This window comes from Myxocyprinus asiaticus, chromosome 27 (assembly GCF_019703515.2).
Source record: "Myxocyprinus asiaticus isolate MX2 ecotype Aquarium Trade chromosome 27, UBuf_Myxa_2, whole genome shotgun sequence".
In the NCBI taxonomy this organism is placed as follows: Eukaryota; Metazoa; Chordata; class Actinopteri; order Cypriniformes; family Catostomidae; genus Myxocyprinus; species Myxocyprinus asiaticus.
Window position 1 is genome coordinate 13,529,634 of NC_059370.1, and position 15,730 is coordinate 13,545,363.

The window sequence follows — 15,730 nt, forward strand, 5'->3', positions numbered from 1 at the left end:
AACTTTTAAAGATGTGTCTCATGACACTTTAGTTCTGTTGCATTGCTTGCACTGCATTTAGCTTTTTTAGCTTTTTGGTCTAATATTTTTTATGATCCTTTTTGTCTTTTTTTTAATGATAAACGATAGGGATAAATAATGATAAATGATAAACATCTAGCAGATTCTGCAAGGGGGATGCAAACTTATGCACTCAACTGTAATTAGTTTCAGAGTGTAGGGAGACACACTCAATTGCATCATGGGAGGAGGTCAGGGGTGGGGAACATCCAGCCTCAGGGCCGTATAAGGCCCCACGAGGCCATGTCTGCAAGGCCATTCGAGAAATAATTTGAAAAGCAAAAAAATTGCTTGATTCCATTAACAGTCCAAAAAAAAAAAAAAAAAAAAAAACGATTGAACAATTTTAAATAACACAAAATATTGTATAATAGAAAGACCTTTAGCATGAGCATGTAATGGAATACCTACATTCATTTCAACCCACAATCAGAAAATGCAAGCAATTGTATAGCCCGCAAATATTTTTGTAAATACTCGAATGGCCCTTAATAGGAAAAAGGTTCCCCACCCCTGGAGTAGGTGGTCATTGCACAGCTAATTTTGCGCCCTTTCTTCACTTTAAAATTCCACTATTTTACATATAAAAAATTAAAAACATCATGCTGAAATAGTGTGGAGTTATGGCTTTAGCAGATGCATACTGTATACCATGGATTAACAACCTCAGTGATTACAGTAGGTCTGTCTTTATAGGTTTTTAAGTTATCGTTAAAAATCTACTCCCCTTTGGAACAAATAAATGGGATTTGTGTTGTGTTCTATTGTGGATTATAGCACAACTGAAATGCTTTGACCAATCAGAATCCATGGTCAGTACTGTCAGTTTTAGATAATGGCTGTAATGCCCTTGGCAGAAACATAACAACACATGCAGAGAAACATAAGATGAGCCAACAGCAAACAAAACGTGAATATTTTGACAGTAAGATAGAGAGGGAATGCCAGGAATACAAAGAGAGAGAGAAAGCAAGATAGAGATGGAAAGAGATACAGGCTACAACCACACTGTGCCCCACCCCACTCTGAAGTTTGCCGGTTGCTAGGCAACCAGTGAATCGAACATGTCAAAATGGCAGGTGAGTTTATAAAGCAACTCATCAGCTTCCAAAAGCGTGTTGTATAATCTCACCCTTTTATTTACCTTTTGTACCTCTTCTCCCTTCTTCCTAACCACCCCTTTTTAAACCCCTTTCCTTCTTTTCTGTTTGCATCTCTTATTTTCTTTCCCCCTATCCGCAGTTTGTCCATCCGAAATCTCATTATTGTTGGCTGTGTATTCACCTCAGTGTCTCATTAGCAGGCTTCCAGAGTGGTAGAGAACACCATGTCTGAACTTCTGTTCCAATTTGTCTGCCTCTGTCTCCCTCTCTGTCTGGGAACTGCGTTTCCCATAGTGCATTAGGCCCATCCTTCAGCAAACTGAATAAATTAATATGGCCGGGGTGAAGGGTGAGAAGTCACACTGCAGAATCATGGGAAATGAAAAGGGCTCTCTCGCACATTATGGGGTCCTATCCAGATTTTGATTTATACAGCTTGTTTTTGTGGGTGTGTAACAAGTTTTGCTTTTATTGTGGGGACCAATAGGGTGCAACAGTAAGGTTCCAGAAATACAAAATCCATAGCGAAATTGATTTTTAACTATAGCTTATAAACCTTTCAAGACAGACCTACTATGAGCTCAGAGGTTGTTAATCGATGATATATGTTTCTGTTGATGCTATCAGTCAGTGTTATTTATACTTCATTTTTAAAAATATGTGTATAATAACTGAATTCCTGGTGAAAAAAAACTGCACTACCCCTGATCTTAAAGAGAAAGATCTACCAATCAGGGAATAATTTCAATTTTTGTGGAATCGTGTTAAATTGAGATGGAATGCGTGTACTGGTTCAAACAACACAATTGTGATTGGACTGGAAAAAACTGCAAAATATTGATTACCACAAAAATGTATATAATATATATATATATATATATATATATATATATATATATATATATATATATATATATATCTGGGTTACAGTGAGGCACTTACAATGGAAGTGAATGGAGCCAGTCTGTAAATGTTAAAATATTCACTGTTTCAAAAGTTTAGTCACAAGATGTAAACAATAAATATGTTAAAACAATTTAATTGTGATAAAATTGCTTACTACTCGTAAAAATGATGATTTAAAGGGGTCATGAAATGCTATTTTTTATAATTTTATTATCTTCACTGAGGCCCATTGATAATGTCAGTAAACACCAAAACTGTCATAGTTTAATAATAAATGATCATTTACCACCCTGTTTCTGTCCCTCTGACTGAAACGCTCAGTTTTGGCCACAGCATCTCCTTTAAACGTCAATGTAAATGCCCACTGTTCTCATTGGCTAACATTGTGCAGCCCCTCAAATTCAGCCATATTTTAAACTCAATCTGAAGAGAATAAACAAGCTCTCCACAACATTGTAAAACTAAATTTCAGGGTTTACACACAATGTACATTCAACACATTGCATCCAAATATATTAAACTGTTCATTCAAGCATATCGGCACCTTAACTATCAAACAGTCATGACATATGAAATATTCATGAATGAAACTTTTTACTTACAATTTTGCAGTCAAGTCCAAGTGATTTTAACTGCCCCAGGCCATAGCACAATGAACAAGACTCACATACATTGGTCTACTGAGGCGCAAATCTCCAGAAACAGATCCAAACGGTCGAAGATGTCCAGCTAGTGCCTTTTTACATACACCAAAAATTAAAAATAGCACAGATGGGCACAAGAACAGCAACCAGAGCAGCTGAATGAAACTGATTGGCATCTCCGTTTCTGAATTGTAACTTGACAACGCATCTTTTAAAAGCATTGCGATAAACATGACAATGGTCAAAAACATCTGTCTAATGCATGCTATATGCAAAAAAATATAAAAATTAAGAAAAATAAATACAAAAAAAAAAAAAATCTAAATAGTCCAGATGGGTCTTCTTTTATGTTCAGAAATAGTAGGTCAAACTAGGCCTGTCTCTCTCCCTCTCTGTTTACGATGCAAACTGAATGCCAGTGGGCGGGGCCAAGGGTGTAATGACATGTTGTGGGGTGTGTAAAAACAACTGAGCAATGTCTCGAGACGTCATGAACATACAGTTTTCAAATGAGACGTTTCAAACAGGTTGGAACTATAAATGCTCTTTTTAGATTGGGGAGGACGTTTTGAGTTCTGAAACTAACAGTATATTTTTATAGTACAGTTACCTCTTATATGTCTAAATATCAAGGAAAATTTTATTTTCAATTTCCTTTAAACAACTATACAGCTCAAATAATGCACAAGTTTTTATAGCTTTTATAAAATTATTAGCTTCACATTTATGCCTTTAAAACTTCCAAAAAAATGGCCCCTCTTGAAAAATGGATAAATGTAACCCAATAATCCATTATGTTGGGGATTTCCCCACTTGAATTGTGTGAACAGAAAAAGTTGAACACTAGCTAAATGAACCGCATTACAAATGGTTTAATAACCTCATTCAAACGCATCCTATTTATAACACGATACACAACGTATATGTAATATTACAACTAAGATTTGCACAGACAATGAAGCTAATGTACAAGTGAACTTGAACTAAGTTAAGCGCCAATCAGAATGCATGACATATTGCAAACTGGCTAAAACACAGAAAATTAATGCCTCTAAAGCATGGAAAATTCACTAGCTAATAAAATAAATAGTAGTTCATATTGTAGTCTATTCATTTTACGTTATTATTTAAGGATCTTGAATTTTACAACAAGGACAGTTGTGTTTTGTACGTATCTTTTATATGTTTGATGTGTTTAAATTAAATGATTAAAAAAGTCAGACATTTTCCATATTTGATTGAAGTTTGATCAGTTACAGTTTGACACATGTTTTTCTCATTTTGCACATTATCATCAACTATAATATGTTATTTTTGTCAACTTAAATTATGTGACATTTTAGTCCAAGTAAAACTGGCTAAAATTAATGTATAAGACAAAACAATATATTGACTAAATTTAAGGAACATTTTCATCAAAAGACTAAAACTCTGACTAAAAAAAATGTCCTGGTTATGGGTATAAAAGGAGCTGATATGCAACCACTCATTCAGGTTTTATGCTGAGGAGCCGAGACAAGGTCCGGCCATTTCAGCAGGTAGTTCAGCGTTGTGGCAGGAGAGACACAATGTCTCGTTCCCTCCATCAGGGAACGGAGGTTACGCAAGTAACCAGGACGTTCCCTATCTGTCACTCACTCTGAACTGTGTTACGTGAACTGGCGGTGTGTGACGGGCAGACCACTGTGTGCCTCGTAGCCAGCACACCAGGTTGACACATAACCTCCCCCAACATAGTTATGAGTGTCGAACGGTCCTTTGGGGAAAAGTCGACTACCCAAAAGATAGAGACAGGCTAACCCAGTCGTGGCCTCTTTTCCCTTTCTTTTTTTCCCACTCCCTAAAAAAGAAGGGGGATTATCCGACTGGGCCACCAGGTCACATGGTCTTGCCGACCATGTGGAGAGTCTCAAGGTAGATCCTACCCAACGGGGGAGGAGTTACTACAAACATGGAGACTGGGGCAGAGGGGCTCTGCCAAAGGAAGATGCAGTTTGCCAACAGGGAAACGAATTAGTGGAAGATATACATCGCATGGGGTTTGCCTTACAGGGAACCGCCGCATGCGCAGCAACTACCCCAGAACAGGGCTCTTAGTTAGCACGTGTACTGGGCCGGAGACTCGACTGCCACAGGGCTTGGAGGAAGTCAACCAGGGAACATTGTTTGTGAACACTACTGAGAATTAATGGTGCACGTCTTCAGCTCAAAAGAGGTGGAAGGCACTATGTGCAACTGATACACCCGGCCAGCTATCCCAGGCTTATCCACTTGTATTGCGTGCCACTACCTGGGACGAAACCGGTTCCACCCAGAGGGTGTAGAACCTTGCAAAGGTGTTGGGTGTTGACCAGCCTGCTGCTATGCAAATGTCTGTTAGAGAGGCACCCCTGGCCAGGGCCCAGGAGGCCGCTACACCCCTGGTAGAATGGGCTCGTAGCCCTACCGGGGGCGGCATGTCCTGGGCGTGATATGCCATAGCTATGGCGTCAATGAGCCAGTGGGCGATCCTCTGCTTGGAGACAGCGCTTCCTTTCCGCTGTGCACCAAAGCAGACAAAGAGTTGCTCAGAGATCCTAAAGCTCTCCGGGCGATCAAAATAGATGCTTAAAGCGTGCAACGGACACAGCAATGACAGGGCTGGGTCTGCCTCCTCCTGGGGCAGCGCTCTCAGGTTCACCACCTGATCCCTAAAAGGGGTCGTGGGAACCTTGGGCACATAGCCCAGTCGGTGTCTCAGGATCATGTGAGAGTAGCCCGGACTGAACTCCAGGCACGCTTCGCTGACAGAGAACGCTTGCAGGCCTCCTACCCTCTTGATGGAAGTGAGCACAGTCAGGAGGGCAGTCTTCAAGGAGAGTGCCTTAAGCTCAGCTGACTGCAAAGGCTCATAGGGGGCTTTCTGTAGACCCTGAAGAACTACAGAGAGGTCCCATGAGGGAACGAGGCACGGTCTGGAGGGATTCAGCCTCCTGGCGCCTCTCAGGAACCTGATGATCAGGTCGTGCTTCCCTAAGGACTTACCATCGACTGCGTCGTGGTGTGCTGCTATGGCGGCTACATACACCTTCAAGGTGGGGACAGCCACCCTTCCAACCTCTCCTGCAGGAAGGAAAGCACTGATCCGACTGCACATCTCTGGAGACTTCCCGTCGGGAGGAACACCACTTAGCGAACAGATGCCACTTAAAGGCATACAGGCACCTCGTAGAGGGGGCCCTAGCCTGAGTGATCGTGTCTACCACCGTGGGTGGTAGACCGCTTAGGTCTTCCATGTCCTGTCCAGGGGCCAGACATGGAGATTCCAGAGGTCTGGTCATGGGTGCTAGATGGTGCCCCGTCCCTGAGAAAGAAGGTCCTTCCTCAGGGGAATTCCTCAGGGGAAGTCTGTGCAAGTAGGCTCACTGGGGGAAATGCATATTTGCTCAGGCCAGGGGGCCAGGGGGCCAGCTGTGTGCCAGTACATCTATGCCGAGGGGGGCCTCGGTCAGGGCGTACCAGAGCGGGCAGTGGGAGGATTCTTGGGAGGCGAACAGGTCCACCTGTGCCTGTCCGAATCGACTCCAAATCAGCTGGACCACCTGAGGGTGGAGTCTCCACTCTCCCCTGAGGGTAACATGCTGTGACAGCACGTCCGCTGTAGTGTTGAGGTTGCCCGGGATGTGAGTGGCTCGCAGCAACTTGAAGTGCTGCTGACTCCAGAGTAGGAGAGGCGGGCGAGTTGTGACATACAACGAGAGCGCAGACCGCCTTGGTGGTTGACATATGCTACCGTTGCCGTGTTGTCTGTCCGAACTAACACATGCTTGCCCTGGATCAACGGCCGAAACCTCCGCAGGGCGAGCAGAATTGCCAACAACTCAAGGCAGTTGATGTGCCAATGCAGTCATGGGCCCGTCCACAGGCCGGTGGCTTCGTGCCCATTGCAAACAGCACCCCAGCCCATTTTGGAGTGTCTGTCATGACCATGACGCGCCTGGAGACCAGTTCTAGGGGAACACGTGCCTGTAGAAACGAGAGTTCGGCCCAAGGGCTGAAAAGACGGTGACAGACCGGCGTGATGACCACGCCATATGTCCCGCGGCGCCATACCCATCTCGGGACTCGAGTCTGAAGCCAGTGCTGAAGTGGTCTAATATGCATCAACCCGAGCGTGGTGGCTACCGCTGAGGATGCCATATGCCCCAGGAGCCTCTGAAAAAGTTTCAGTGGAACTGCTGTTTTCTGTTTGAACGCCTTCAAACAGGCCAGCACCAACTGGGCACACTCATTCATGAGGCGCGTTGTCAAAGAGAACGAGTCCAACTTCAAACTGAGGAAAGAGATGCTCTGAACTGGGAGGAGCTTGCTCTTTTCCCAGTTGACCCGAAGCCCTAGTCGGCTGAGGTGTGAGAGCACCAAGTCCCTGTGTGCGCACAACACGTCCCAAGAGTGAGCTAAGATTAGCCGGTCGTCGAGATAGGTGAGAATGCCAATGCCCACCTCCCTTAACGGGGCAAGGGCTGCCTCTGCAACCTTTGTGAAGACGCGACGAGACAGGGACAGGCCGAAAGGGAGGACCTTGTACTGATACAACTGACCCTCGAATGCAAACCGCAGGGTCTGTGTCGAGGAATGATAGAGATGTGGAAGTACGTGTCCTTCAGGTCTACCGCCGCAAACCAATCTTGATGCTGGACGCTCGCCAGAGTGCGTTTTTGCATCAGCATCTTGAACGGGACTCTGTGTAAAGCCCGGTTCAGTACTCGCAGGTCCAAGATGGGCCGCAACCCACCGCCTTTTTTGGTATGATGAAGTAGGGGCTGTAAAACCCCTTCTTCAGCTCAGCCAGAGGGACAGGTTCTATCACGCCCTTCCGTAGGAGGGTAGCGATCTCCGCACACAAGGTAGCAGCGTTTTTGTCCTTCACCAAGGTGAAGTGGATACCGCTGAACCTGGGCGGGCACCTGGCGAATTGAATCATGTAGCCAAGTCGGATGGTCCGGACCAGCCATCGTAACGGATTGGAAAGCGCAAGCCACGCATCCAAGTTCCGCACAAGGGGGACCAAGGGGACAACGTTGTCGGACATACCGGCATGTGGGACCTTGTGGCGGGGCAGAGCTCGAGGTGCCACACCACATCGTGGCCGTGCTGAGTCTAGGGACATCGAAGCACTTACCTGGCTCCTTGTGACCACTCCTTGCAGTCACCGCAGGGGGACGCCCTTGGCGATGAGCAGACGGGGTGCGGGATCTTGAGCCGTGCCGGGGTAGGATATGCCGGATAGCCTCCATCTGCTGCTTCACCACCGAGAACTGCTGGGCAAAGTCCTCGACGGTGTCGCCGAATAGGCCAGCCTGGGAAATGGGGCAGCAAGGAACCGTGTCTTGTTGGCCTCACCCATCTCAACCAGGTTGAGCCAAAGGTGGCACTCCTGGACCACTAATGTGGCCATCTTCCGCCCGAGAGACTGCGCCGTGACCTTCGTCGCTCGGAGAACGAGGTCGGTCGCCGAGCGCAGTTCCTGCATCAGATCTGGGGCAGAACTACCCTCGTGCAGTTCTTTTAGCGCCTTGGCTTGGTGGACCTGCAGGAGAGCCATGGCGTGCAGGGCAGAGGCGGCTTGTCCAGCAGTGCTGTAGGCTTTAGCCGTCAGAGACGACGTGAACCTACAGGGCTTGGACGGAAGCTTTGGGCGTCCGCGCCAGGTGTCAGCGTTCTGCGGGCATAGGTGCACCGTGTGCGCCTTATCCACCGGGGGAATCGCCGTATAGCCCCTGGCCGCCCCGCCATCAAGGGTAGTGAGGGTAGGGGAACTAAGGAATCGGGGCCGGGCAGTAAAAGGTGCCCCCCGTGATTCCGTCAGCTCCTCGTGCACTTCCGGGAAGAAAGGCACTGGAGCGGGGCATGGCTGCTTTGAGCGGCGCCGCGAGCCCAGGAACAAATCACCGCGAGGGTTCAGGGGAGAGTGGAGGGTTCCACTCTAACCCGACGCTCACGGCCGCCTGGGAAAGCATGTCCATCATCTCTGCATCAGCCTGTGTCTAGGCAATCATCCCCGAGGGGGGGAGCCCAACTGAGGCTTCTGCGTCCAACTGGACAAGCCCGCTCTCCGATGCTGCGCTCGAGAGCTCATAATTTTCACGGGCTCCGAACAAGAGGCCAGACTCGCCGTGAGACGAGCCGGCGGACTCATCCGGAAGCCCAACTGGGGCAGACGAGCGTGCTGGAGAATGGAAGGTCCGCGGGGGGATACCCGGCGGAGGCGATCCCATTGGGGCCCCCAAATCGCCCCCAGTGCTAGCCGCGCTGGCCTCAAACCTGTAGGTAGAAGGACCGAGGCGGGGAGCCGCTGGGGTTCTCACAGTGAGAACATGAAGCATCCACGAACGCTGCCTCCGTGTGGGTCGCGCCCAGACATGAAAGACAGCGATCTTGACCATCCGAAGTTGAGAGATAACGACCGCAACTAGGAATAACACACATTCAGAAAGGCATCTTTAAAAAGACGCGTCTTTAAAAATATGTTCCGTGTGTGCCGCTCTTTTAGAGAAATAAACTCTTTCAGAAAATATACTCTCTTTTTTCTGCCGAAGCGCCCAGGGGCGTTCTCTGCAGTGCACCAGTGCAGAGGAGGGAGATGCCGCTGAAATGCGCCGTCAGATCCAGCAGAGGTGAATAAACAGTAGTAATTCAGCTCAATGAGCATGACTGTTTGGCTCCGAAGAGAAAATCTGAATGAGTGGTTGCATACCAGCTCCTTTTATACCCGTATGTCCGGGGGAGTGGCATGCAAATACCACTCGCCAATTTTAATTAGCCTTTTATCAAAGACCAGAGGTGTCTCGGACTCCCAAGAGTGACCCCTAGTGTCACTACATCGACACAACGTCGAGTGAGTGACAGATAGGGAACTATGTAAACATAAACACACCCTGCACGGGAGGAGTTGCTGCCTATGTAGAACATTCCACATCTGTCTCTTATGAGGTTCCTTTTCAGTTAGGATGCTGCCATAAAAAACAAGTGCCTATGTAAGCAGGAGGAGGTAGCGAGGCAGCTCACTATGTTTTGAAACAGATCCTAGAAGTGCTTTAGTTTGACTTGAGTTTCAAGGACCCAAGCATAATTTCCCTTGATACTTTGTAGAGTGTATTCTATAATGAGCCTTTTACTCATGCTTGCAGTTGTGAATTGTTATAGCAATAAAGCCTGTCTCACTATTAAGCTCTTAATGTTGGATCTAATGCTGCTTTTCTTTCTTCACAGGTGAACGAGATCTATCATGACCAATCTCTCGGGGCACGAATTAATGTGGTGCTAGTTCGGATTGTTTTGGTGGATGCCAAAAAAGTAAGAAATAGGATGTGTTTGTCTGTGTGTTTGAATCATGCAACTAATGATGCCATGCATTAACTTTTGGCACAGCCAATGGTGTAAGTTTGGGCCAGAAGTATCTATTTGTCCATCCAATGGCAGACTGAGGGAGCATTTGGTAAACCTTTTTGGAAACGTATATTTTTGCAGTTGCATTTGGTGCCGATAGTGGCACACAAATTATATACTTCACCTTTAACATTTGCTAATTAAATGGTGTTTCATCTGTGACCGATTTCATGCTTTTGTGAGCATTATTTTATACATATGGGGTACATACTGTTTAATTTTGACTGATGTAACCTAAAAAAAAAAAATCCCTTTCACAAAAATTCCCAAATTATCCCTCTAAGCACTCACTGTCTTTATCTATTTAGCACCCTTGCCGTTCTGTATAGTGAAAGTTTGATTGAAAAGTGATGAAAGTTCACATCTTTTCCCACCCCCTTGTGCTTGTGCTCGCAATAGCCTAGGGCCTGTTATTCCACCGGACTGAACAAACGGGATCTAAAAGCATTGCGTTCCCAGGGGAGTCTTTTCAAAGTCGCATGCCTTCACAGTTCAACACCAAAGCACATAGAGGGCTGATGTTATGCAATTGCCTTCTAAATACCCCCCACCCCAACATATGCACACCACCAATTCCCTGATGGGATCGAGCAAAGTATTCTGGGAAGTAGAATCCAGCATACAAGATAAATAATCAATGATGACCTTGCCTCATTCATAAACACAGTTCCATAAAATGCCTCTCTGCCTGTGGAGATCAGTGGAGAAGCTGATTTCAGATCAGGTAGCCACTTTTATATGTATTGGACCTTATAGCCCCAATAACTGATCTAGGACCAGCCTATAATTGCCACAAAAACTGTGGCCACAAAAGTACTGCATTTGGGCACTTTCTGACACTTAAGTCACACTTAAAAATGTATGAATCACAGAAATCAAATATGCATATCTATCTATCTATATCTATATATACAATAATATGTCTTTAAAATGTCATGTAAATGCTTTAGTCTGATTGCTCTGAGGCAATGTCCAACCTCAAAAATTCAATTAGGCATTATGTCGTATACTTGGACAGACAGATGAAGACTGTAGCTCAACTATGCAATAACCCGCTGTACCTTGATTATAACTGCGCATGTAAACATACAGTACTGAACGACACAACCAGAGGTGGTACTATCTATTTCGTTTTATTATTTTTTTATTCCGTTTGATGCTTGTAGTGGCCCAGAAAGTTCACACTTCACCTTTAATTGAAACATAACAGAGCTTCGAAAGTGTAACTGCTGAGCAAAAAAATTTACTTCGAGTAACATCGAAACAATTTGATGTCTGGGATAATAAATAATTAAAAATGAATAGAGAAGTTGACACACAAACCACATACTCAGTCGCTATTGATGGTTCAGCAGGGAAGGATCTTGTCTCCCAGATATCCAGATGTGTGACCCTTAAGGAAGATATTTTTAAGCCACTTAAACATGACAGTCCATCACCTCTCTATCTTGGAGCTTACCATTACCACAAATGTCAGTTCACCCAGTGGGTTGAATAGCTCACCACGCTATGGTGCCCTCAAATTTAGCTCTTCTTACTGAGACACTTTACCACCCCAAGCCATTATGAAAAATTTTGATTTTCCTCTGTGATGGATAGTGCGTGTGGTACATGGTGATTACATGCGGTTTCAGGTGAGTAAGAAAGAGACAGAGGTCTGCGGCGGGTCAGGCAGATGGCATATCCTGTGCTGATTTGTGGTGATCGTCCCTCTGGCCTTGTCTTTCCAGGATTAAGTTCTTAAAATGCAAACTGTCCCACATCCGCTCATAAGGCTGTTGGCACACAGGTCTCTCCCTCTCCCTCTCTCTCTCTCTCTCTCACTCTCTCTGTCTTTCTCTCTCACACTCTCACTCTTTCTGTTTACCTCTCTGTCAGTTCTCTCTTGATCTCTGTGTCCCTGTGCTCTTATGTTCTATCCTTTCTGTTCTCTATATTTTGCTGGTTACGCTTCATCTGCCTCTCACTGTGGATTAAAATGTTGTTTGACTTGATTCATATTAGTACACTAAAAGAATGTGTCGGCTTTTAGAATGTACGAGTAAGTGCATTCTTCAGAATCATGACAGCATTTACTAAATATGCTAAGTTGATTAAACAATAAACAAACTGAGATAGAATGATACCTTTTAAGATAAAGCTAGCTTTTCCAAATCAGTTTTTGGGAAGCGACTTTGCAAACTGTAACTTCCCAAGCTGAAAGCTAACCTTTAAATAATTAGTTAGCTACACTATAAGTTGTTGATATTCCTGAATGTGTGGCGAGTATTCAAAAATATCAGACCGCTGGATGATGCGACCAGTAAAAATCAAGTATTCCAAAGAGTAAAGAGTAAGAAAGCTACTAAACACCCTCATTTATGTAACTTATTTGAAAACGTAAAATGCTTTGTAGGGACTCTCTGAATCTTTTTGGAAGTGATTAATTGAAATTAACCATCTGAATGAACCAATTCACTCAAATAAATGGGAGATATTGAAAAGCGCTTCTTGAAAGAGAGGACAGTTTATGAGAACGTGTTTTATTACGTCAGATAAATTTGTTACATGGTGGATTGTATGGTGTATTTGCATGGGTAACACAATGTGACACAAAAAGCTAATTAGGGTTTTCTTGCATTGCTTGTTGGAAAAAGTATCTTAGTACTATTTAATTAATTACTTTGGAATTGGTATCTACTAACAAATTAACACAAACACAAGACGATTCATGGCTATCATAACTCAAACACTATATGGAGTTAATTAACAGAAGTTCGGGAGGAGCATGTTAATTTTAATTTGACAAATCACAGCCCACGAGCAGGAGTATATAAGCCGCTGCTTACCTGCTACCTGTTACAACTCTCCTGACATTTTCCCTGTTCGATTGCTTGCTGGGCTTACCCATTCGAATGCCTTGTGCTCTCTCTCTCTCAATAGAGCAGTCTCCCGTTCGAATCGCAGTGTGAGCCCTCCCTTTCGAACACAGCACGACCAACTAGTGCTCACTTTCCCTGTTCGATTGCTTGCTGGGCATACCTGCTAGAATGCCGTGAGCTCGCTCTCCCAATAGAACAGTCTCTCGTTCAAATCGCAGTGTGAGCCCTCCCTTTCGAACACAGCGTGAGCCAACTCTCGTTCTCATTCTCCCCATTTGACTGCTTGCTGGGATTACCCATTTGAATGTCGTGAGCGCTTTCTCTCTATAGAGCAGTCTCCCATTTGAAACGCAGTGTGAGCTCTCCCTTTCGAACGCAGTGCGAGCCAACTCTCATTCTTACCTTCCCCGTTCAACTGCTTGCTGGACTTACCCGTTCGAATGTCATGAGCGCTCTCTCTCTGTAGAGCAGTCTCCCATTTGAATAGCAGTGTGAGCCCTCCCTTTCGAACGCAGCACGAGCCAACTCTCATTTTCACCTTCCCTGTTCGCATACCATGAGCCCACCCACTTCTATGATGGGTGGTGGTCTCTCGTTCGAATCACAGCGTAGCCCTCTCGACCAGCCATCGTACAAGAACGCACCTTCAAACAAATGCTTAAAGCACTCCCTCCATACAGATTTTGGGGGAAGAACAATTCAGAATCATCTGCCAAGCCAATTTACGAAATTCAGTTTACTGTTCTTTCATCTTAATGCCTTTTTGGGGGTAATCAGGACTCGAGTCGAGTCTCGAGCTCTGAGACCTCCAGTATACGGACAGAAAGCCAAATACGTTTACTGCTTCAACACAAGATTACATTAACATATGAACTACTGAAATTGAGTTAATTAACAGAGGTTCAGGAGGAGCATGTTAATTTTAATCTGACAAATCACAGCCCACGAGCAGGAGTATATAAGCCGCTGCTTACCTGCTTCCTGTAACAACTCTCCTGACATCCCACCTCCACCCCATCTCCACCTATCCTTTAGATTCATTATCTAAATAAGTCCGGGGGGTGGGGGGGGGGTAATCAGGACTCGAGTCGAGTCTCGAGCTCCGAGCCCTCCAGTATACGGACAGCAAGCCAAATACATTTACTGCTTCAACAAAAGATACATTAACATATGAACTACTGAAATGGTTAGAGTGTGGATGTACTGGCATAAAAGTAATTCACTGTCTTTCTGACATACTTTATGAGTTTATGTATCTTTACTTCTTGTTAAATAAAGGCACATTGGGCCTCATTCATGAAACACAAACAGAATAAAATTTTGTGTAAATCGTTCGTAAAGTCGTTCTTTCGTAAATTCTCGGATTCATGAAAGGTTTTGTATTTTCAAAATATTAGTTGTTGCAAACAAAGCCTGCTCAATCATGCGTAAGACATCCGAAAGTTTTGTTCTCTCAGACAAACTGCCATGGCTACAATTTAATCGAAGTGAATTGAAATAAGTAATAAAAAATAACTAATAATTAAATGAGTAAAACAAAAAATAAAAAACATAAATTACTAAAAAAGTGGTTTGTTGTTTTCTTTTTAAACCATACTTACTGTAATTGAAAAAGTTTATTTCGCATTTATTTCTTTAAAGTTTTTTCTCAACTCTGCTTCATACATTTTATATGATTCTTCCAGCATAAGTGCTTGACATGGGGCGAAAATGTTTTGGAAAGATGTCGTTTTTGTTTGATTTTCAAGAATAAATTAATGCACTCTAACGTGACTGGTTTCATTTTAAATGAGCTCTATAATTTAGGTTTCATAATTCAGTGTCGTCATCGATAAATCGCGTTCAGTTCATAGTGCATGGTCTATTTTAATGCTGTTAAACCTATAAATAAACGCATGTCGCAGCAGGTAGTACACAATAAGACAGGAAAACAAAGCCCTGCACACTGTCATTTAGCTCTTAAATCCTTATTAATAGCTTACAGTGTTTGTCAAAGACCTTTTTCAGGCATTCTATTCATTTCTCTAAAGAATTTTCCTGTTGCAAGGGAAGTATATCACTGTTGCCATAATAATTTACCCGAGAAGTTTCAACAATGATGCTGGCGATGCACTCAACTGAACCAGATAAGGTGGTGGACATCCTACTACCATCATGAACTGAAACCTTTTTACACTAAAGCTTCATGTCAAAACATTTTTCTTGAATCACGGTAAAAAGCATGCACATCCAAACAGTGTTTGAATCCAGGTGCACGACCAAAAAATGTATATCCATAAAAACTCAAAACAAAGTCGGCACACTTGCTTACAAATAAATTTAATGAGCTCATCACAGAATAAGCAAATGTGACGTTTAGAGCTACATGCTCTTCATCAGACAAAAAAAAAAAATCTTGACCTCATGAGCTTCTCGATTCATAAAACCACATGTACTATACAGTTCCTTTCTTTTTTTTAGACGCTATTGTGTTTGCTAAATCAAAATGTTATGATGTGAATGCACTTCATTCATAAAATCTATTTCATTACTGTTCCGTAGATGTTAAAAGCATTTACTAGTGTGTTTATGCCTTCGTTAATTGTGATTATGATAATTGTGAATTAATGTGCACATGCACCGTTTTTACAGATGTTTGGAATTTATTAACATACACAGGTTTAACCAACAAATCTGGGGGGTATGAAGCGTTTGTGAATCCGGAGGAAAGTTTTCATGAAAGTCCATT

At 44.0% G+C, this 15,730-nt stretch overlaps 1 protein-coding gene across 4 annotated transcripts in view; it reads left to right on the forward strand.

Annotated features, from left to right (window-relative positions):
• The window catches only part of LOC127418324 (A disintegrin and metalloproteinase with thrombospondin motifs 2-like), a 305,982-nt gene that overhangs the window by 227,359 nt on the left and 62,893 nt on the right, over positions 1–15,730 (forward strand). For all 4 annotated transcript variants that reach the window (XM_051658877.1, XM_051658878.1, XM_051658880.1 and 1 more), the window contains exon 5: positions 9,965–10,048. In XM_051658877.1, coding sequence (XP_051514837.1) covers positions 9,965–10,048 — 84 coding nt within the window. The remainder of the gene's footprint in view (positions 1–9,964; positions 10,049–15,730) is intronic.